This window comes from Phaethon aethereus (genome assembly GCF_964289735.1).
Source record: "Phaethon aethereus genome assembly, chromosome: 5".
NCBI classification, from domain to species: Eukaryota; Metazoa; Chordata; class Aves; order Phaethontiformes; family Phaethontidae; genus Phaethon; species Phaethon aethereus.
In genome coordinates this window covers 12622500-12647016 of record NC_138579.1, presented here as the reverse complement: position 1 = coordinate 12647016, position 24517 = coordinate 12622500, and the positions used below count along the sequence as shown (strand labels likewise).

Here is a 24517-nt window from a genome sequence, read left to right as displayed (position 1 = left end):
GTTACTGAGATCTCAGGCCTCTTTTTAAAAAGCAAAGTCAGACTAAATCAAGAGACGCTGCAGGTTGCACGCCTTGGTGGTCAACAAAACAAAGCACATGGAGCAGTGAGCAAACCAAACCAGACAAGGGCACAGGGAAGCTATGAAAAGGCACGACAGTGATGCAGGTAACAAGCGACAATCATATGGAGCAGAAGAGGTGCCAGGGAGTTATGGGAGGTGGGGAATTAGGCAGAGTTTGAAGGATGATAGAAAACACGGCACTTAGATCTTCACAGCTCTTGAAAGGGTAAACCCAAGATCTCAGCAGCTAGACAAAAGTCATCAGGAGAGCCACGTTCACCAACAGAAAACTTGTCCAGAGATTCCAGTTTATTTTCTGAGTCCTCTTCTTACCTCCTTGGCACAAACAAAACAACTTAAGGCAACAAAATCCTGTACCAGCTTTTCATTCAGCAGGTTAATGGTTACAACTCTGACTGATATCCATCGGACAATCAAGCCAGGGTGGATGCCCTCGAGGGGGAGATGGCCTTTATGGCTGGGACCTAACAGGGACCCTCTATGTTCAGGTCTCTACCTGCCTGGTTTTCATCTGGCCTGTCTGAGGAACCCAGAGCCTTTGCCCAGTGCATGAGTTAACAGGCGACTGAAGTTCTGGGGATGCGAATCCTTTCACTAACCTTGTGTGGATGCTGTGAAGAAGTCTACGTTTCTGCTGATAATCCAGACTGCTTTTATAACCAGAAAGAAGGCACAGGCATAGGCAGTGCCCTTCCTCTCAAGCAAATGTAGACAGTTAAAACAGGCCAGTCAAGCAGCGTACCAGCATTGCCTAATTCTCTCCATCAACAACAGAAGGAATTCAGAATGAGTAGCTCAGATGTCAATGTATGTATTTCAGAGCAGATGAACCATAGCCTGAATTTCCAGAAATTAACCACCAAAAAAAGCATCAGAAACTAGTCCGCAGGCCTGAAGGCCTTCTGACTTCCCACTCACATGAAAAAACTCAGATGCATACGGTCTGTGAGGGCACAGGGTCAGTGGGACAGCTGATGAGTCCCATGCCTTCTTGGGTTGCATATCTGGCAACGGCCCCCACAAAAGTTGCTTGCTGCACCTGCCTCATCTTAACCAGAAGGGAGCCCCACATGGGAATCCTGCTTGCCCAGCTCGCCAGGACACCACCACGCCAGGGCTTCTGCACGGCTGGGAGACACTGCTGGCTCTTGCCGTCTAAACCGTGCAAGCAACATTGGATTTTGGTGCTGAAAGGATGAAAGCATGGGGACAGTCTGCTCCTGCCACAGGGGAAACGGATGGGGTTGAGCTGGCTGGAAGGTCCTGGTGCTTGCTGACACCATTTCTGCCCCTGGCCAGGAACTGCTGCCCCAGGAACCAGAGCCCTTTCGGGGTCCTGATTGCCTCTTCAGCAATCCACCAACACGCTGCGTACACTCCAGTTAAGAAAAGCTGTTTACCTCTCTGTCCTTTCTAACAGATCTCAAGCCCTGAAGCTCCCACCCCAGGCAGCCTACCTCCCTGAGCTAACTGCTAGTACTGTCTAGGTGACTCCCTGCAAAAAGAAGCAAGAATCTCAAAAGAAACAGCATAGGCAGAGACAAAGACGACTGAACCAGATCCAACTCCACTTCCAACTATAAATAACATTGCTTTCTCCAGCAAAGACCATGCTGTCAGAGAGCATTAGGTATGCAATGTAGATAAAGCTACACAAGCTACGTCCTCCACGCAGGGCAGGCAACTGTAGATTTTCCTGCAAAGAGAAAGAGCACAAACAGATGGGGAAAGGCTAGGCTCTCTTAGACGCAGCACAGTGTGGGAACTCAGTGCTGTGTTTCAGGGGCAGTGACTGAGAATCATATGCAGGGATGCTCAGGGGTGTTTTAAGAACCTGGGACATACTCTGCAAACTTGCTGTAATGGCCTGGGTAATACAGATGCCCGTAGGGTCAGCCATGCATCACTGTGTCATCATCTAACACTGCTATGCCACATGACTCTAACATTGCTCCCAGAAAAAACAGTGGCTTGGGATAAACATCATGAAGACGGCTTCTTATACCCCAAACTTTCCTTTTTGTTCCATCCCTCACGTAAGACTCACACATGGGTCACTTCTGCTATGTATCACCTGCACCACATTGCATGTGATGTTGCACTGAATTTTCTGTAACTCTACTTTTTGGGGATCAATTCATAAAAAAATAAAATGTACTTTATCAGTCACTGACAGACGCATTCTCTCTCTTATTGTTAAAACCAGAAAACTAATACTGCCTTGAAAAAGAACCAAAGGCAGCAATTATTCACAGCACTCATTACTAGCAAAAACTGCTTTCCAGCCATTTCGGTTACCCTACTGAAATTACACAATTAGTTGTTGGTGCCAGATTCCCATTTATCTCAAGAGCCTTTTGTAATGACAATAAACAATAGCTTCTTCTTCAGGTTTCCCGTAAGAGGAAGAACTCATGTTACAAAGGAAGTGCCACATAATCGTGCCTTACTATCTCAACGTACACGGGATTTTCACAAGTCCCTTAGAAATTTCGGTACACACAACATCTAGGAGAGTTATGGGTGGCACAAGGAAAACAGTCTGATCTCGGTAACAGAAGCAGTACTAATGAGTGCAGGACAAAAGGCACAGGTGGGCAAGCAAACAAAAAGCAGAAGTGTAATGGGAGCCAGGTTATCAGCTGTCCCGTTACAAGTGAGCTGGTCCATCACCCACCAGCACCATGCATTGTGTCACTGACGTTCGTGGAGCCACCCCAGAAGCTGAAGCTGTTGCAGGGGTAACGCAAGCCCTCTGTTTCTGCTATCAGAAAGCACAAGTCCTCCCCTCCTCTAACCAAAGTGATGTTCCCCTCAATACCACATTTCTTCACGGGCAACATGCATGTGTCATTCCAGTGCAAAGCTGCTATGAGAGCAGATTCAGGGTCACATCAGACTGGCACACATAAGACAGTCCTGAATTCCCTCATTCTTTCAACATCCTTTCTTTGTGGGTTTTTTTTTTTTTTTACAAGCATGAAATGAAGACTTTGAGTCTTTTTCAGGAAGGGCAATGTTTTATTTAAGATGGCCTGCTAACACCATGAATTTTACATGACAGAAGCTCCATCCCACGATGTCCTTAAGCCTCTCCCGGTGAGTCAGCAGGGCTCTGATCCTGCAGCCAGGAGATGTGGCACCTCCCGCCAGGAGCCCTGGCATGGGGGCCGACTCCTGCTGCTCACAAGCACACCTCTTCCCCTGCCGACCACCACTGAAACAGCCTGCCCTGAGGAGACAGACCTGATCTGGGAGACAGACCTGATCCGCTGCACCAGCTCCCCTTCCCGATGCCTCCCACAGACCGCCCACAGGCGCGCAGGCTGTTTGGAGACACACAGATGTGAGCAGAGCGTGGGCAGGTCTGGCGGAGCATCCTATCTGCTGCAGGGCCTCTGGAGGTCGCGGATAAGCAAACACAGGCAAGGGCAAGGCTAAGGTCATAGATGTATAAGCAAAACAAGACAGGCAGCGGATCAGACGTACCTTCCCACAATTTTCGGTCTAGTGCAGGACTCTGTTGATGTCTGTGGAGCTATGCCTGGTAATAAGTGTTCAGAAAGGCCAACTTTCACCGAAAACCAAGCATGTTCAACTTTCAATTCACCATGGAAGATTGGCTGCGTTGGGGATTAACCAGACACTTCCTCCCCACAGCAACCATGGCTTCGCCACCATGCCACCGCACACGTAACACAGGGCACATGAGCCTCTAGGCCGTGCCCCACTTGGACCCCAGCGGGTTAAAGCTGCCCCCACCCAGCACAGAAACTGGCAGGCTTGTCAGAAGCCTTTCACAGGTAAAAGACCTGAATACCTTCTTATCACCTAACATCGCCTGTACTAGCCGGGATCTGCTTTTATCTAGGTTACCCCATCCCACATTGTCTGCGATGGCTGAAAGCTGACAATATCTAAGTGAACCAGCCAACATGAAAACAAGAACATACTGCGTAGCCTGCAAAAGCTGTCCAAAGCGTTAGGCAGCTGGTGTGCTGCCACCGTTGCCGATGTGCTGAGTAACGGTGTCTCACTGTTTCTTTGTGCTCCCTTACCCCTCTCTTTCCATCTGTTGTTCCTTGTCATCCGCTTGGATTGTACACTGTTTGAAGCAGGGCTTTCTGCTAGCACCTAGGCGATAATCTGTGACAGGGCACCACAAAATCAGTCTGATCAACTCAGGTGAGTAATTAGTGAATTGGAGTCGACATTGTACAGGAATGTGTGTATGAACTGGCTAAGCATGGTGTGTCTGGATGGAAAAGGTGACTCAGAAGTGTAACTAACATTATTCTTTCTCATGTCTGTAAACCTAAGTAAGAAATGGAAGAAATGGAGTGGGTAGAAAAAGACAGAAAGGCAAAGAGACAGCAGGCTGGCGGGCAAGCATGTCTCAAATACAAGTGCACTAGATGACTGGTACACAGATCAGATGCTGAGGAGAGCTAAGCATTTGCAACTCCTACACACATTATCATTTCTTCTTTTATAGTTATTAACTTTGCATGCTTCTCCATTTTGTTTTTGCTTCATCTTTCACATACATAGACCGAGACTTGTATTTTATCTTCAGGTGTCCCGGTGACTTACTGGCATATCATGCACACGCACAGCTACACCCTAGGTCAAGGCATCTCTTTCGCTGCCTTCTGTACATGATGATAGTGCAACTACGCTGGTCACCAGGACAACAGTCACAGCCTGTCAAACTGATAAGAAGTTGGTTGGCTGGGTTCATGCTCTGAGAGAAAGCAAGACCAAGGAAATAAATGTAATACACAGCAGTGAACTGCAAATGACATTTGGTTTTCCCCTTAGGGAGCTGGAATGAGAACGCACATGAGAGCAACAAAGAAAGAAGAAGGTCTGAAGAGAAGAGGCTTGCTGTTTAACTTTTAAAGTTCCACAGTTAATGGGAAATGGGAAAGACTCAATGAAGACACAGGACGGGAGCTCAGACGTGGGTCTTATCTCAGCCCTGCCATGCAAAGGGAGAGGTTTTGAGTCCACATAGTCCCAAATTTCCAAAAGAGACCAAAGCTACCATCATGCCAACAGGCTCAGAGGTTGTCCCTGCTGGACACCAAAGTAAGGGGCAACTAAAAGAAGTAAGTGTTACACTCCAGGCATTCCCTGTTGCTAGAATTGCCATTTGCTAACAGCATCCAGGACTGCTGAAGGACTGTACTACCTCGTGCCAACACCCGAGGTGTCTCCTGGCTGGACCTAAAGCCACTGCAGGAGGAGGAAGCTACCTCCTCCCACAAAACAGTCCCACCAAACAGTGCCGAGCTGAATCCAGAATCAGGACATGCCACTCAAGAACTATTTTGCCAAACAAGCATCTGTTAGATACAGAGGTCAAGTGATAAATCCAATCTTCTGAATGCTGCCAAAGTTGAGGGAAACACAGAACGGGTATCTCTAATGTTCAGTCTTAGAGCTTCAAGGCCCACAGTCTGACCATTTTGCCAGTGCAAAATATATATGAAAGACAGTCTGAAAAGAAAACCATTTGTAACTGGAAGTCAAGTCAATTTTATCATGTCATCTATAGTCCATGGGCAGGGGGATGTTATAGACAGAACTTATCAAAGTAGTAAAGCCTTGTCAGAACATAAAAGGACTGTGCGTAGCCAGGTGAAGTCCAAGAACTCTGATAAGACCATTCTTTGTAAAACCTGTCCTGTCTCTTTGAGGGATACTCATGGACACAGCAGGGCTTCTGTCAGAGTTGAAAATAAGGTGTGGCAATGCAGGTCTCCTATCTTCCACCACTACTGTGATTCAGGAGTGAATTCTCTTGTTAGAAAGGTACCCCAGCATTCAAACACCCTCTCTATCCTAGGTTGCACATTAGGGAGAGTGGAACTGCAAAGCCAGCTGTACAAATCTCTCTCGTTGGCTGCGGCTGAGATATACACAATGGTCCAACACATTCAAGGCCTTTCTGAGCACAACAAGGCAATGCCAAGAAACAGAAAAATGTCATCGAGGCCATATAGGTGGGTTTCTTAAACTTGTTCTGCATCTCAGTCAAAACAGGCAGACATAATGCAGGGAGACAAAGAGGCCTTTCTCAGCAGGCAGTGTGGCATGCACTGCTGGGTCACCTCAGGCGGCTGCCTGTCTGCCCAGTCCCCTTTCCCCTGTTTTGGTTGTAGCTGCATCCTTTCTGTGTCAAGATGTGGATACTTAATGCATGCTCACCTTTGCCCTCAGCTACAAGCTGTTTCTGCTTAGCTAATGCTTTTCTTGGCAGGCTCAGCCAGGCAAGCCAGAGTTCAGTCTGCACCCCGATCAGCTGAAGCACAGATGACTGGCTCTGGGAAACGCTGCGGACATGTGGCCAAAATGAACTGAAGTCTATTGCACGGAGCTGCAAATTGCTCTGCGTTGGCACTTGGCCAGTGAGATTCTGGCCCATGACTGGGTGTCTGGCCACAGCCAAAGGACAAATCAAAATAAACAAACCAGGAGTTTCTTCCAGGGACGTATTATGAAGCGATTTTCAAAGCAGGATTTAAAAACAGAATCCTGTCTGTCCTTAATGCCTTAGCATGGCCTGTGCACAACAGAGGCTCCCAAAAGTTTTAAACACGGTGTAAGCGGGAAATGGGGAAGATATAAGTCATAGGACAAGTGTTAAGTCATATAAGGCTTTTCAGAGCTCTGGCACAGCTCTCCCATGCAAATGATGCATGCCAAGCTTTCAAAAGCGGTCAGAGCAAATGGCTGAAGCCTAGCTGGTCCTGAGTAAAGGTTTAAGAATTTGACTTCATTTTATCTGATATTTTTATTTATTTGTTGAGAAGTAGCCATTAGTCAGCACTCCATGAGAGAGACTGCTATGGAAAACCCATGACTAATAACTCTCCTTCGGATCCATTTGTTCTCATTAGCAGTTTTTTTGGAAGAGTATATTGCACAGCCTCTTGCCCTGTGCAGAGTCCACAGATGTAGGGAAACAGACCGCCCCAACACTGATCACATCTACCAGAGATCTCTCAGCAGAAATACATAGGTCAGAATCACTACAGCAAACACAACACTATTTGCAGATCTGGAGCACAATAAAAATCAGGCAAATCTGCCACAACCTGAAGTAAGCTACAGAACTGCCTCTTTAAGACCTTTGTTAGGGTAGGAGAAGCCACTACTGAGCAGTTTACTCCATAGCAGGGGATAAGGTTTGTGCTGACTCTCAAGCAGCCTAGGGAGTGGACTGTGACTTGGCAGCCCACCATACTTTGCCCGCTTCCCTGCTGCTCCAGGAATTGAGTAAGCTGTGAGCAATCTGCCTGCACAGGTCACAGCATACGCCTCCCCGTGCACCAGAATTAGCATGCTGCCGGACAAGGTGCCCGTATAGTAATATACATATTTGAGCTGCATTCACCCTCCTGCCCACCCGAACATTTTGCAGGGTGCAGGATGCAGTAGCTCAGGACTCTCTGCAGAGGAAGCCATGGGGCTGCAAGGGGAGACATTTCAAGCTTCATCTGTATGACTCAGCTGTTCATTGCAGGTCTCTGTGGGAGCGGCAGTGGCACTGAGACTCGTAATTCGTGATCTATAAAACAAAAAGAAGTTTTATCAAACGGGTACTAGTAAACCTCTTCCAGAGTACACAGGCTCACACAGAGACTTACCCTTGCAGCAGGTAGACTAAACTATCAAAACCCCTTGTTGCGGCACTCCTTGTCTCAGTGCACCAGGGAAAAAAGCAAACAGGGAAAATAATAATAGGGGATAAGTGCACAAAGCCACTATCAGGAAAGGCGTCCCAGAAGTAAAGTCTCTGAGTTAAACCAGCGCATTATCCACTTGTATGAAATGGTGCATCTCCATGGACTTGAATGAGCTCACAAGCATTTACATATGACCTTCGAGATCCCACCTGCACCCACACACTCTCTCTAACTTCATCTACAACGGAGATTTCATCCATCACCTAGTCATCCATTAATCTGTCGACTGTACAAACAATCGGAAACGAGAGGAGCTGTGTATTTATTACACATTTCTGAATAAGTCATGCCCAATATCTAGGACAAACAACACCTTAAACCCTAAGGAACCCTTTGAAAGCTTTTTTCCTGCTGGAGATAACAATGAAAAAGTAACATGATAGAAAGGGAACAGTAAATCATTCATAAGAATGATTAAAAACAAACTGTGGGTGAGGTGCAGCAAAACAACACTGAAAGCAGCCAGTGTAGCCAGTGTATTCTTCTGGAGTATCTCATCTTTTAGAGGGTGGGGTGCTTGTGAGCAACTTTTAAGAAGTCCTACTTTGTGTTCTTTAGTGCAGAGAAAATGTACCAGATACAAAATCCATGCAGAACTGCACAACCACAAGTTACAGCTTATTCAGATGCCCCATGACTACGTCAGGCACTGAAGCAAAAATGCTACTGTGCTTAAAATTACTTGTGCAAATAAGGCTTAACTTAACAAAAAGACATGTTAAAGACACTAGTGAAATAAGGATAAATTAGACTCCCAAGGGCTGAATAAAGCTTTACAGTAGTCATCTCACATGCACACGATCATTTTGGAATCCTAAAATCAGGTTCTGAAAGTGTTACAGTGCCAAAATGTTCACAGCCACCACCTAATCTAACCCAGTTGTTGGTACCATAGTTTCCCAGATAAGTGTGGTAGCCACAAATCATGTTATCTGCATTTATTTTAGATCCCTTCAACTCTATGAAAATGTCTGTTTCAGGAAAGATTGTTTCCTAAAACTGTCTCAAGTAAAAAGCTGAAAAACAATCCATGTGGACAAGATTTGTTTCTTCAAGAGTCTTAAAATAACATCCTTGAGCTTCAAGGCAAAATTCATCCTCCATTATGCATTTGAGCATTCATTGACCCAACTGTGTGTCTTAAGTCCTTTCAAAAACTGATTTTGAAAACAGTTCAAGGCAGTAATATCCTTATAAGAAAGTTCTGCCTTCAGTGTGTCTCCTGGGTTGTTCTCAAACAGAAAAACCTATGTTAGGTCAGTAAAATCATGCTAGACTTTACAGTCACCACATTTGACCTGAATTCATGTTCAAGGGTACTGTTAGCCTCGTTTCTTAAGCAAGCAAGATATATGTGATTGCGATGTGTGTATCTGTGTGTGTATGCACCTGCCTGTCTCGTCAGCCCCATCTACCTGTTCCTGAACCCCCTGGATAATTCCAAATACATTGACATTCAGGTACATGAGGCATGGGTACAGATGGGTAGAGTGACATGTTATTAGTGCTTCAAGTCAGCTGCTATTAGCTATCACAGAATCCCCATATGCCAAAACCAGACCTAATTCATTACAACACTCTTGGAAACCATGTGTGTTATCAGCTATTTTAATATTGCTACTAGTCTATGTAATATCCTAAGCGTACATAAACTTGGCATGTGCAAACCATAGAGCAAAGTTTCTGCCTCTTTTTTTGAGTACCATTCCTTTTTTTTGCCAGTTTGGCAAATAATTTACTTTAGTAATATACATATTTGAGCTGCAAACCATCAGCACATTCAAAGACCTTGGCACTGCGTGACAGTCATGTATTATTTGCTTCATTACAAAAGGTTATCCCTGTATTTTTATTAAGAAGCCCACACCAGCTGTACTCAAGCTCAAGGCAAAACAGACCAAACAAGCAGCATATTCTGAATTACAACCTACAAATACAACATTATCCACTACAAAACCTGTAGTGCCCTGCAAAATACCTTCAATGTTGCCCTCATATTATTTTAAAGCAAAGGAACTCCTCCATGGTTAAATGAGCAGAACAGAAGAGTTCAAAACATGCTGTAACCAGCAGTGCAGAACCCTAGAAACTAGGTCAGCAGATACATGTTTCTGCCCATGGGAGAGAGGCTTTGAAAGCACTTAAGATCTCCAAAGTCTCCCCAGACTGGGAGGAGGTTCTGGAGAGAGGCTCTCAAAACCAGGGGCTACCACACCTTCCTCTTAGGAAAAGTAGAAAGCCAATAGGTAACTCTAAGCACTCATTACTCTTTTTTAGTACTTAGAGCTAACATCTGCTGGGAAATCAATACTGATAATCACAGCACTGGCTGCCAGACCATCAGAGGCCAAAGAAAAACATGAGAAAGGATGCGTATGTGGAAATGTTGGCAAAACACACGACAGCTGCAGAGGACCTGAGCAATTTCTTTAATGAAATGGAAATGAAAGCGTAAATCACTAAAACAATACTGGAAGAGAGATTTAACTTAACGCACAAGCAGGCGGATTTTGATGTCTGAAACCTGGCTATGACAAGTAGTAGGGAAATGTAAATGCAGTGGTTGCTAATGGGCATAATGAACGGGCAGGCAGCTTTGACAGCATGTTCTCATCTGGAAGCTATATTCCCCAATGACTCCTTATCTTCCACATCCACTTCTTTCAGCAACCATATATAGGTAGCAGGCAGATCTGCCAACCACAAGCGTCCAACTGCTGGATAATGCTAATGGTTGCCAGTTAGGCCTGTAGCCAAGGCTGCTACCTGCACAAACTGAGGAAACCTGGCTTCTCCGATTCCCATCACCAACGCTTCAACCCACTGCTGAGACACACGGAGACAAGACAGCTCTCAAAGCTGGGGACATCTCTCTTTCACAGACCTCCAAACTGTGCTGTGCTGAATTCACCTCTTGATTGAACTTCCACCCCATTTGCACTCTCCATTCATTTCTGTGAGTTTGCCTTTGTTTATTTGCCTCTTTAAACACAGACAGCCTGGTTTTATTTGCTCAAAAGGATGTTTTGTTTCATCCTTTCATCCAAACAGCTACTATCTTGTAGAAGTCCCAACAGACGCCTCCCACAGACAAAGAACCAGCCAAGTGCAATGCCAAAGGTAAAGGTACACTACTGAAAAATCACCAATACAGAAAAAAACACGCAAAGCAAATCAACGTGTTTGTATTAAAAAATAAAGAAATACCATGATGAAAATCCATGGTATCCTACCAAACACAGTGGGACATGCAGCCTGATAGTCCGAACACGTACTTTTCTAATGCATTGCTGAAGACATGCACTGCTTAAAATTCAGAGATGCACATGACAGCCTTCAGCCCTTCTCTCAGCCCACGTCAATGGGTATTACTCAGCTGTTCAGCAAGCTTGCTAGTTCTTCCAGACGTACCAGCTGGTCTAAGAAAAGATACGTCACTACTATTATTTTGGAAAGGGTTCTCCACCAAACCTACATCCAGACAGAGCCAGCACACTCTCTGCCCACCTTAGCTTTGTCAGGTTGGATGGGGCTCTGAGAAACATGATCTATTTGAAGATGTCCCTGCTCATTGCAGGGTGGTTGGACTAGATGACGTTTAAAGGTCCCTTCTAACCCAAACTATTTCATGATTCTATGATTCGCCTTATTCATGGAAGCCAAAGTGACAACAGGCCTGTTAGATTTGATGATGCTCTGGGAAGCCGCTCCTTGCTCTGTTTAATGCAATGTGGTGAATGTACTTGGTGTTGGATACAGTGTTGGTACTGGGGGCAGTGACCCATTTCAGCAGATGACCCCTTGTGTGGGTCTCATATTGAGCAGCGCTAACTGGAGTGTCAGGCCCAGCACCCCCTTAGCACCGCTCCCCCACCCAGCCAGCCTGTATTCATCCCCCAGATTGCACCCTGCTAGGAAACCCTGGGATATAGAAAAAACATCCTTTTCCCTCAACATTTACAGCTATCAAACACTAGTTTATATTCTGCAGAGGAAGCTGGATGCTTCTCCTTGGTGAAGTGCCTCCCCTACGTAGGCAGACACACATGGGAAGAGGAGGGCAGGAGGGAGCCTCACGGTGACTACCGAGACAGTAACAACAGATTTGGGGCAGAGCCTGTCTCATGCTGTCAGCTGAACACTGAGCCCTTTCAGGGCATTCAGACTCAAACACTAGCTGGGAGATTTTAGCATTTCTGTATAGTAATAGAAGCAATAAAAATAATAACTACTGTAAATAATGGCTATACGTGTATCTAACATCATACGCTCGCTCTCCTTTGTCTCCTCTGTTTACTAATAGCAGCTAACAAGAATGATAACGTTACAGAGCATGGAAAGGAAGGCATTTTGCAAAGATGAACAGTGAGCTGCCAGACGGCAATGCATGTGGAGCTCCTGAAGAGTAAAACCAGAATGAACCTCTGCCCTTGCTCCTGAGCAGTGTCTAGTGTCAATCCTGACGGATTTTGGACTCACACTTCCCCAAAGGTTGCATATTCAAACCTGGCATGTAAATAATTAAACTTTCTCTACACATTTCCAAGATAGGAAGAAGAAAGGCTATTGCTATTCAGGGTTCAGTGTAACTACACATAATCTTGGCCCTCTTTCCATCTTCTGAAACTAACTGAAATTACAGCCAAAGCCGTGAAGACAGCACGACGAGGAATCACTTACTCAGCTACTAAGGGTTCCTGCCTGCACTGGACAAAACAACAGCTCTGAACCAGCCACTGGGAGATAACATGTACATCTTAGAGCAGAGAAGAAGTACTCTTCAAGGCCAAGGTTACCAAGTGGGTATTGAAATAGGGTTATGGTTATAGCCAACCACATCACTGATAGACAACAAACTTGCCGAATAAACTGCAGACAGAACACAAGGCTGTCTATCAGAGAATATAAACACACATGATTACAACGCCCATTTTTGAAGATTTACATTTCAAATACAGACCTATATTAAGATTGTCAATAGAATTTTTATTTTGTTGCATTGTCACAGACATTGACTCTTTGTTATTTTTAATAAAAACTAAGGCAACATAAAACAAACTTGAATTGTTCAAGGCTGAACTGAATGATAATACAGCATTCCTGTGATAATGAAACACACACTATGGTCCACAGTGGAAAATTTCCTATTCTCAGACATGAAGCCACTTCCAAAGCTTGACTTACTAATGCTGTTTAAAATGTCTTAACTACAAAAGTATATATAAAACCTGCTCAGTTTCCACCAATGAAATGCAAAGCACATAAGTGGCCTGTATTTTGAAGGTCACACAGGCAATATGAACTATGAACATAGGATTCATGAAACCATGACATTTTAAAGTGGGAGGAGAGAAAATACTTTTCTGTCTTGTCCAAGCCACAAAAAACTAAAATGAACAAACTATAAATATTAAGATTCAGGAAAAATATTTGGGATCCAACATTTAATATTGATTAATTATTCTGGTGAGAAAAAAAATCAACAGCTAGGCACCAGGACGACAATAATCCACAATTTTAGTCTGTTTTGTGTAGTCCGGGAGAATATCACATGACTTCATCTGTATGGGACCTGCTTTTTGCAGAAGGAACACTATCTTGAAAGGTAACTCTTTAACTCAATGATGTTAATTTCTATGCTATAAAATTAAAAAAAAACTTCTTTATGCTACTAATCATAACTGTTCAGAGTTATTCACTATGTCAACTAGCACCAAATCCAGGGTCTCATTTCTCTTTTGCTGCTCAATAAAGTGCTGTTGGCAGCAGTATGCTTTAACACTTGTAATTTATTAACCTCATAGGTGTTGTAGCATGGAACTAAAGCCACAGACGGGAGACATTTAGCAAGTTATACATGCTGCATATTTTCGCAGTAGAGGAGTTCCTGCTGTGCTATTCTTGCCTCCCATATTTTTACGATTTTTTTCCCCTCATGGTAACTGCCAAGCCTCACATATTTTGGAGATGCTTCCTTATTTCACCTTAACGCTCTTTCTCATGTTTTAAAAAGTGTTGCTGTGTTATTTATCAGAGAGACATTTAACATACCCTGAAGAATTTTTAACTTTTTCAAATGCAGATAGTGAAGTCCAAGACAGACTTACATGATGTTTTACAGAATGGCGTCCTGGCTACGCAGACTTGCCGTTCCATAGGCTGAAAAGAGATTTTTAACTAGGGCAGCAGCCATCGTGTAGGAGGGTCTTGTCAGTAGGCACTGAGATGTGCACATTTACCTCTGGTTGCTTCAGCTGAGGGAACAAGATTTTTATTATTGTGTGTCATTGGAAGTATGCGTAAAGATAGCACAGCTTTTATGATTTCTAAGAAAACCTCATTTATCTGTCACCTTCATATTTTAATGCAGTTCTTTTGCGTATCACACCAAAAATGTTCAAGATGTGCTTGAAGGTTCAGCAGGAGGGGTGTTTCCTTTAATGGTTGGATTCGATGATCTTAAAGGTCCTTTCCAACCTTAACAATTCTATGACCACATCAACATGTTATCAAAGTCAGCCGGGAAACCTACATTTCAAAACTAACTTCAGGCAGGAAGAGATTTAGAATATATGACTATTTAATGTCACTACTAGTTTTATCTTCGTTCCGTCTCTTTTCCTCTATACACCCACATAGCCATCAAGAAGCTTTACAACATTATTCAGTAAGACACAGTGAGAGAACTGGGGAGTATTATTCTGCTGGGGAGTATTTATAGGGGTAAAAGAGTTGGTTCATCACACAATTCATAAAGTTAAAAAAAGTTCTTTGCTACGTGAACATTATTCACATTCTAAAATGTCCAAAATACTCAATTCCTGTGATACTGGAAGAGTGAAGATAGAAGATGGGAAAAATAAAGAGCACAGGGAAGAAAAGACCAAAGTTTTCTGCTTTGTAAGTGAATGTAAATCTAAACATGTATTTCATCCAGGGTCCCAATTCAGAAGGGGAGTTGTTTAGAGTATATGCATATGGTGATTGTGTCACCCTTTGTAATGTAGCCCAAGCACCCAGAGCTACCCAAAGCAGAGTCTTCATGACGCTTAAGTAATAGGCTCTTCCCTGCACCCTGAAAGCAGGCTGTACAGGAAAAATACAACTTATTCAGCAATTTAATCGCTTTAAATTATTTGTAATAGAGTTGCTGTGAGGTCAAGCGTTCAGTCATGGCCGATCTATTACGAGTCGCAACCCACCCAAATTTTCCTACAGCATTGCAGGCTTTGCCTCCATTAGAAGCGCAGCTCCGCACGCCCCTCCCCAGCCCCCGGCCGAGCGCGGGCTGGCTGCCACGGAGCGCAGCGCCGGCCTCCCCCGGGCCTGCGCCGCGTGTGGAAGGCGAGGCGGGGAGGGGGGCTCGGGCCCTTCCCGCAGCGCGCTGCGCTACCGGCCGCCGCGCGTCCGGCCCGCACGCGAGGGACCCTTCTATGCCGCGGGGGCTCGGGCCTCCCGTTCGCCTGGCAGCCCCCGGAAGAAGGCGACGGGCCCCACCCTGCCGCAGAGGCGCGAAGCGGGGGGATGTGAGGCGTCTCCCGGAGGGCTCCGCGGGCCTGAGGGCAGGCGGCTCCCCCCCGCCCCGGGCTCTGCCGCCCTGACTCAGTCCCCGCCGGCTCCGCGCCTCCCCCAACCCTGTCCCACACACTCTCGCGAGACTGGGTCGCAGTAGACGCGATGTCCTTTGGGGCACTGGCGGGGGGAGGGCAGAGGGGGAGGGAGGCGAAACCGGGGGTGTCTTGATTGATAGCCGTCGCCGCCAGTGGGTGGGGGGGATGGCGAGTCCTCAGCCAATAGCTTCGTCTCAAGGTGAGCGACGAGCCAATGGTGGGGCTGGGGGGCGGGGCACGCCGCTGGCTGATTGATCCCAGCTTTGGCGTTGTTCAGTCAGAGCGAGAACATTCTAGAGGTGAGTACGGGGCAGCCATTGCCGGGGTCCCGTCAACCGCCCCCTTCTGCCTGAGCTGCGCGCGGGCCGCCGCCTCTCCCTCCCCCCTTCCCTTTTCTCCCCCCTCCTCCTCCCTCTCCTCTCAGGTGTAGCCGCTAACGATGACCCTGATTGTGTCTTGCTCGCAGATTGTCCGGCACTGCTGTCCCTGCTGATACTGCCCGCCCCAGGACGCCGGGACCCGGAGGCTGCGGCGTCCGCCTCCGCCTCCCTCTCCGTCAGGATATAAGCGCCCCCACGGCCCTGTTCTCCTCGCACACTCGGCTTCGTCGCAGCCCGGGGCGAGCAGCGTTGGGTTTATGTCTTTATTGGACGAAAACGGTGAGTATTAGCACTGGGCTTGGGCGGATGGGGGCGGTCGGGATTGAGAAGAGGTTTGGGTCTGGGGAAGGGGTGGTGGGGGGCATTAGGCTGAGGTGGGGTGTCGGGTTGTCGGTAAACGGCGAATAGTGGGTTTTGTGTAACGAAGTATCCGGCACCTTGGTGGGAGGGGGAAGAGAAACGGGGGGGGGGGGACACACACAATGGGGGACACGAAAGAATCCCCCCACCGAGCAAAAGCCCCAACGCTTCAATTGCATCCTTTTGCTGGCTTTTTTGTTCGGGGGTTTCCCCCCCCCCTTTTTTTTTTCTTTAATTCCCCACCACCGCCATGCGACGAGACAAGATGGCGGCGGCTGGGGCCGCGCCTCCCCGTGCCGCGGGTGGGCGGGGAGGGGGTGCGCGGCGCTGTGGCGCAGTTACAACCCCCCCACCCCCGGGGGGGGGGCAGCCGCCCAGCCTGTGTGTGTGTCTCTTCGCGGCTGGAGAACGCATGCGTGGCTGGAGGTGACAGCCCCCCCCAGTCTCTTCCAGGGGTGACTCAGTGCTTAATTGCTGCATTTATGACTCATCACAGGCCTAAGTGGGGCGGGGAAACGGCGCTTTGAAGCGGGGAGTCTTTCTGCCTTCCCGCTCTTTTCTCTGTGCATAGCGTAAGGAGGGGGGGATGGTGCTTGGGATGAGGTGTCCTAGGGACCAGGAGAGGGAGCTTTAGTCTACAACAGACAAAAGCTGTAATCTGGAAGAGGGGAAACCGCACATTCTTTCTGAGAGCTCCTGCTCGGTCACCGAGGTACCTGCTTCCTCAGTGCTTCTGTAAGCATGTGGTCAGGTCACATGGTAGCTCTTTTTAGACATCTTGGGGAAGGAAGCCTCGTGCTTGAACCAAAGTCCACGGTGCACTTTTTGCTGAGGAAAGGCAGAACTGCGTCTGGGATAATGTAGAGCAGGCGGCACGTACAAATCTGTTTGCTAAAGAATTCGTAAATCTAACCGGAGGGACTCGGACCACGTGGAACCAATAGACGTGCTCTTATGCATAAATACTAAGAAGGCTATTTTAATGTGTCAGTGCTTCTGTCGTTAATGATAACAACGTGATGACGTGTCAGAATAGCCATGCTGTAGTCAGGGTTGCCTGTGTAGGCAAACAGTTGTGGTTTAAATACTCTTAGATGTGATTATAGAGACACATGTTAATTTAAATATGTAAATACTGCTTAAGGCAACTTTAATAATAGGATTCATCCTCCTTCCCCTTCCTTCCCCCCTCCCCCTTCCCCTAAGAAAAAAATCAACTGGAAAAGCTGCTGCACTGCTCTGTACCTCTGCATTGCTAGGCTTTCTACAGTGAAGCAACTTATGTCAGACTTTATCAGGCTTATTGTTAAGTCAAAACTCAAGAGAAGCTGCTATGAGAATCCATAAGTGAGAGGGAGAATTACCTAACTTTCAACTCTTTTCCACTCCGATCCAAAAAACTGGTAAGCCATGTAAAAATTATGTTGGGCTACAGATTGCTGCTGCTTCATCTTACTGATTTTTCTCAACATTCTGACAGACTTTGGCTTATGTGAAAGGTTCATGTTATGATGTGGAATTTAAAACTGTTTTCCAGATCTTTCTCCTGCTTGCAGCCTGAAACGTATCACATGACCCTCTCGGTGCAAGAGCCATTGGTCTCCATAATAAATCGAGCAGTGTTCCTTTCCCTTCCTTATCGCAGCACTCCTTCAGGAGTTGATTGTACAACAAATGGTCTTAAGCTGTTCAGTGCTTTTTGGGTAGTAAGAAAGAAGAGGGTGGAAAGCTCTGTGGTGTAGTTGAGGAAAAGTTACGTAGCAGTACAAATCAAGGTGGTTGTTTTCGGTTTCACAAGTTGAAGAAAGCCATAGCATAAAGAATTTTTTTTTCTTCCTTTCACCCTAAGTATAGTCCCTTATATAGCTCTGTAGCAAAATCTGATTGGTGCATGCTAAGATAAACTTCATTTCTGTTTATTAACACTTGCAGAGCTGTTGCGCAGCCACTGGTACCTGTATTGGGGAAACATAGCGTACAAGCAAGAACCTTACAGCCTCAGTGGCGAAAATTTTTTCATGTCAGAGACCGAGAACTCTTGCAGTCGTTTATGTCATCCCGTCTACTCCAGACAGAAGATACCAAAAAACTGCAATCAAAGATCTCTTCATCTTATTGATAAAGCTACTAATAAGGCAAAATGTCTGTCAACGTCAACCGCAGTGTTTCAGATCAGTTCTATCGCTACAAAATGCCCCGTCTGATTGCCAAGGTAACTTACTAACCCGGTGGTAAGTGGGTGGTGTTTCACAGCTCTTGCTCTCTTGATAGAGGGGGGAGAGAGGTATGAGGTAATGATGAGGTTCAGTTCAGAGGGCAAAGAGGATGTCTGCTGCTTTCTGTCCAGACATAAGTGCACATTAGCGCCTCTTAGAAGAGTGACTTCAAAGCAGAACTTTGATGTAGTGAAATGGGGAATACACATTGGGTTTGGCTGTTGCAGTCACTTAAAACACTTTTTTTTTGCCTTTAGGTGGAGGGCAAAGGAAATGGAATAAAGACGGTTATAGTCAACATGGTTGACGTTGCAAAGGCGCTTAATCGGCCTCCAACGTGTAAGTTGTCCAGAGTGACACAGCATTTTTTAATGCTTTTGTGTTTAAGTGGTAGTGTTAATTAGCTAATAAAGCATTAATACCATTCTTTCAAGATTTCTAAGGAAGAAATGTGATTATCTCAGGATAAAATAATGAACAGGAAGAAACGATGGCATATTTACTTGCTGTTAGAAGTAACAGTGAAGATACGAGGGCAGTAGTGGTTATTGTACTTTCTTTACAGATCCTACCAAATTTTTTGGTTGTGAGCTGGGAGCACAGACCCAGTTTGATGTTAAGAATGACCGTTACATTGTCAATGGATCTCATGAGGCGAATAAGCTGCAAGACATGTTGGATGGATTCATTAAAAAATTTGTTCTCTGTCCTGAGTGTGAGAATCCTGAAACTGATCTGGTGAGTGCTCTCTGTAGTAGTGGTAGGACTATGGAAACACTTCATTAGATCTTTACAGAAGTAGTGTGAAGTTAATAGCTGATTTGAATATCTATGAAGAGAAAATCCAGTATGTACATACCCTCTTTGGGAAGGTTTTACACTTACAACAGTTTAAAAATTTCAGAGATAAATTGCTACTTCTAAAATTGCTCTGTTGGGGGTGATATAAAGCATTTAAACCTTTGGCTTAATCCTGTGGAGATGATAATGTAAACGTCAGGTTTAGACTTTAATGCATAATTGTTTGGTAAGTGGTATGTTAACTGGAGGTTGTTCTTTTTTTACAGCATGTCAATCCTAAGAAACAAACTATAGGTAACTCTTGCAAAGCCTGTGGCTACCGAGGCATGCTTGACACAAACCATAAACTCTGCACGTTCATTCTCAAAAACCCACCTGGTAAGTGTTTCGTTATTTGGTGGGGGTAAAGGGAAGTTTTTCAGTGTGAGTGCTGTTAATGAAGTAGAAAAACAAATAGCTCACATGTAATTAAGATGTAAAAAGGCTCCAGCATACTCCTGGAGAATGTCTGTGGGTCAGGATGAAGTAGTTGTGCTCATAGTTTTAATATGACCAGTCTCTTCCCTTGTGATCTGTATTCTTTGCAAATACTTCTACTTGGGAAGAGTTGGATTTGCCTATGCAGGACAAAGCGTAGGAGGCAGAGAGCTAGTCAGCAGGAGCTCACTGCAGTTTTGCCTTCAAGTCTGAATGAAGTAGGAGGATAGGAAGTAAAAGCAATATAGTAAATGCTAACTGTAATGTACTTGTTCTGTGCAAGCAACACTCTGTAGTAAGCATCTAGTTGCTTGCTGCAATTTAAGCTTGCTAGAATAGAAAAGTCTAACCTATTCCAGAGGTCTCTGCTTTGTGAGGTCACCTGTTATATAGACTTGGACAACCTTATGTTTTGATGAGAAAAAAGACTTTTGCTGGAACCAGGGGTTTCCCCAGCAGATGTACATCTGCCCTGCATGTATCTGAGGATGGGTACTACACATAACTTACTGCTGATAAAAGCATCCAAACCTACTTGGGGATTTGGCAGTAGTGCAGGGACTTTAGCTTCTCTAGTTCATAGAATAAAACATTAAAATTCACTTGCAGAAAGTGGTGACACTGGTACAGGAAAGAAAGAAAAGGAGAAGAAGAACAGAAAAGGCAAGGACAAAGAGAATGGCTCTCTGTCCAGCAATGAGGCACTTCCACCCCCACCACCAGAGGAGATTACTCCTCCACAGGTTGTGGTAAGTAGAAGGGCAAGTGGGGAGATGGGGGTGTGTTGTGTCTTACTTTTAAATCACGGGTATTCCTTGCAAGTCAACATTGCACCAAAAGTTCTTACTGTATCCAGAACTTGACTCCTGGCACAGAAGTATCCATGTGACTCTTCTGTAGCAGCTTTGTCAACTTTTAAGTAACAGAGTTTGTGCTCCTTATGAAGTGAAAGCCACATGCATATGCTTTGCAATCCGGGTCCCTGAAAAGGAGTATCTCGTCAGTATACTAGATACTTGTGGTGCAGTTTTACAACACTAACCCTACAGATGGCTACAACCTCAAGTCTAGCTTCTATTACTTCTTTTTTACATCTGCCCTTTCTCCATCATCTTTGACTTCCAAATCATACTGTAACTTTGGGGGGGGGGGTGGGATCAAAAGTACCTATGTATTAAAAAAAGCTCTCAGATCTGTGTCTAGAAACAACACTTGCCTATTGCTAAGCTTGTAGTAACATTGTATGAACCTGTTGATTTGGTTTTGTCTCTTAGGAGGAGGAGGATGATGATGACTGGGGTGAAGACACAACAGAAGAAGCCCAGAGGCGTAGAATGGATGAAATCAGTGACCATGCAAAGAACCTCACACTTAGTGAAGACCTGGAAAGAACCGTGGAGGAGAGAGTCAACTTACTATTTGATTTTGTGAAAGTGAGTATTCTCTGGCTATTGGCTTGGTTGCCACTCTGCTGTGGATTGTGTAAAATGTTGGTAAGCTTCTGCGAAAGTACTGGTTCACTAGTGGTGGGGAAGGAAATGGCACAATAAAGTGTTGACGCAGACCTCAGTAGCTTTAAAATGTTCCTATCTGTTACTTTCTATGTAGAAAAAGAAGGAAGAAGGTGTCATTGATACTTCTGACAAAGACATTGTAGCAGAAGCAGAGAGACTGGATGTAAAGGCTATGGGCCCACTAGTTCTCACTGAAGTCCTTTTTGACGAAAAGATTCGTGAACAGATACGGAAATACAGGCGTCACTTCCTTCGTGTAAGCAATCTCTTCTTTTGCAGCCAGTGTAACAACTGTTGGGTTGGCTTTTTGTAGCAACTACTTGACTTGGTTCTGGATTGCTTGGTACTGTGGGGAAGAAGGCCTTTTGTAGCTCTTCATTTTTAAAACCCTCCTTAGCTAGGGAGAACTGCTGGGAAGGATAGTATGAGCTGTTGTAAATTTTGCAGTCTCATTGAGTTGAGAGCAGATGCAGCAGCTCTTTCTACGGAATGGCATGGGCGGGAAGCTAATTTAACTGCTTTTGCTTTTCTCACAATTCTAGTTCTGCCACAACAACAAGAAGGCTCAGAGGTACCTTCTCCATGGTTTTGAGTGTGTGGTAGCCATGCATCAGTCTCAGCTTATTTCTAAAATACCACATATTTTGAAGGAAATGTATGATGCAGATCTTCTGGAAGAAGAAGTCATCCTTGGCTGGGCAGAAAAGGTAAGGGGTAGTATTTCACATACTATACCAGCTAAGTACCTGAATGTAGTGTACTGTACCTGCTTTCGCTGTTCTGGTGTAGCCTCTTGTGCAGATGTTGTGAAACAACTAATCTGAGGTAAGTTAGTGTCTGGGAGAAACCTCCCTTTCAAAAATGAGTTGCTCAAGGACGTAGGGTGAGATTTGAGTTTTAAGTAGGTTCTTGCTGTATTCGGATATGATCCGATGTAAGCTCCCTCAGCATTGAGGCAAAGTCTGTGTACTTCTGTCTTTCAGGCCTCAAAGAAATATGTTTCAAAGGAGCTTGCCAAAGAGATCCGTGTCAAAGCAGAACCATTTATTAAATGGCTAAAGGAAGCTGAAGAAGAATCTTCTGGTAATGAAGAAGAGGATGAAGATGAAAACATAGAGGTAGGAAAGGCTCACTGACTGTAAACAATTCCAAGGTCACACTGTTCCTGCACATTCAAGTCTTGTACTCTCTTGTGGTGCACTCTAAAATAGCTTACTTCATGTGCTACTGTGCATGTTGGGAACTGGAGGAACACCTTGTTTCCAATCCTTGGTCAGAGTGTTTTTGCTATGCATAGTCATTTGTCTGCCTAAGATAATTTTTTGGTTACAGTACAACTGCATCTCAGTAGCCAAAGACTTATCATTGTGGAATGGTATAGTCTCTTGCACTGTAGTAGTTCATACAGTGGAAGAACGACGAGATTGCGCACAAAACCTCATGTTTTAGAAGAGTTAGTAGCTGTATGTTCTTTCATCAGCTTTTCTAACAAAATGACTGTTTTCTTCACAGTTCAGGCCGGGGGGGGGGGGGGCGGGAAATCTGTTAGCTACACTCCAGCTGACTGTGGCTGGGACTTTTTTTGCCTGTGGGATGCTGCTTTGTTCTCTGCCCAGTAGGATCTACTTGATCCTGGATACAAGATGCTGCTTCCTGTAGACACACAGGCATGCCTCTGTCTTCTACAGACAGATGGTAAGCTGTAGTTGTAGTTTCAGCATGCCTGAACTCAGGTTTCCTGTACAGTATTAGATCTTATATGGAAGGTGCTGTACAGTGTGTTAAGCAGCTCACAGCAATAGGGAGGAGGGCTGTTGAGCAGGCAGGTGTTGCAACTCCTGATGTTAAAATTAATGTAGTATTTAAGGATGGCAGTAGGTGCTGTAGTAAAAGTGTCTTGTCTCCACAGGTGGTGTACTCCACAACTGCCAGTGTACCTAAAGTTGAAACTGTGAAGCCTGCAAACAATAAAGATGATGATATTGATATTGATGCCATTTAAAGTGATGCAACATAGCTTCCAGCATAATGATGCAAACCTCTCCTGCATTTTCTGCCAGAAGTGTGACTTGTATGTGCACAAGCTGAAATGGCTTAACATCCTGCTACTCTTTGTACTCTCTAAAAAAATGTATCTTTTTACTGTGAGTGGTCTTGTGTAACTAAGCCTAATACCAAGGAGTCAGCACGTTGGTGAACTGATTTAGTTTGCAACTGGCATGTTCTATTTCGTTTTTCTAACTTGTGTTGGACACATACTTGGAGCACATTTATACAGTTGTGGAAATAAAGGATTTGGTTTTGGTCAATCTTCATTTGTGACTCTGAACTCCCTTACTTGGGAAGGAAATAAGTATTTACCTAACATGGTGAAACGTGCAAAGTTTGAGGCAAAAATGACAAAGATGTCTTGAATGAGACAAAAAAAGTACACATGCTTAGCTTAGAGGCTGTTGCAACAGTGGAGACTTGAAACCTGGGCAAGAAGTGGGTGTTGGGAAACCTCCTGTGTGCAGATGCCAGTTTTATAAAACAGAGGGCAACTGTCTGGATTCTGATCCTTGCAGGGGTTTTTTCCTGTGGTTTTCAACACTCCAAGAAAGCCAGGTTCCAGTGCTCTGACTAGAGCTGAAGGACTTGGTGCTTGGTAGCTGACACCTGCTGCTGCTGAACAGCTGGCTGCTGCTGCTGAACAGCTGGCTGTGGCCATGTGCTGCGTCACCATAGTGCACCCTGCTCCAGCCTGATCTGGTGCAGGGAAGAGGCCATGTGTTGCCTCACACATAGGAGCCGCTGAAGCTGACCTGTGTAGCTCTGGGAGCGAGTTATGTAGATCCTAAATGCCACTGCGGAGGTACCTGATTCCGTTAGGGAAACCATCTGTCTGGTCCATCCAGACCAGGACATTGGTGAAGTGTGGTGAGCAGTGGGTTTTGGCCTTGGATTGGGGTCAGCATGGGGATTTTGGGGAAGTTTATTTCTTTGCCTATCACAGTCTTTTCCTCTGGAAACCATGAGTGGCGAGAGAGAGTGATGGTGTTTGGATGTGTTTTTTTCATTGTGAGATTCAGTATTGCAAGTTTTGAGAGATTGGTGCTCCAGTGCACAGTGAGCTGTGAATCATTTTAGCAGAACTTAAAATTGGATGAAGGGGAAGAATTTGTTTGCTGGTTACAGTAGTGGTGACTTGAGCTGCAGGTTTTTCTCCACAGCAGTGAGGTGTAGCTTGTTGCGTTGCAGGTGGTCCTGGTGTCAAATTGTTACTTGTCACAAGCAGATGTGGCCAGTGTTGGGGTGAAGCCATGAAGCATGTGAAAGTGC

General features: G+C 45.2%; 1 protein-coding gene across 1 annotated transcript; it reads left to right on the top strand.

Annotated features, from left to right (window-relative positions):
* Positions 1-18328: 18328 nt before the first annotated feature.
* On the top strand, positions 18329-23511 carry EIF5 (eukaryotic translation initiation factor 5; the record flags this gene model as incomplete). The annotated part of the gene is made up of 10 exons (XM_082000368.1): positions 18329-18400; positions 18662-18743; positions 18970-19142; positions 19472-19583; positions 20292-20431; positions 20957-21115; positions 21291-21452; positions 21739-21903; positions 22180-22314; positions 23106-23511. 10 exons carry the CDS (start codon positions 18329-18331, stop codon positions 23196-23198), a joined length of 1293 nt encoding a protein of 430 aa, XP_081856494.1. The 3' UTR covers positions 23199-23511.
* Between the last annotated feature and the right edge of the window lie 1006 nt (positions 23512-24517).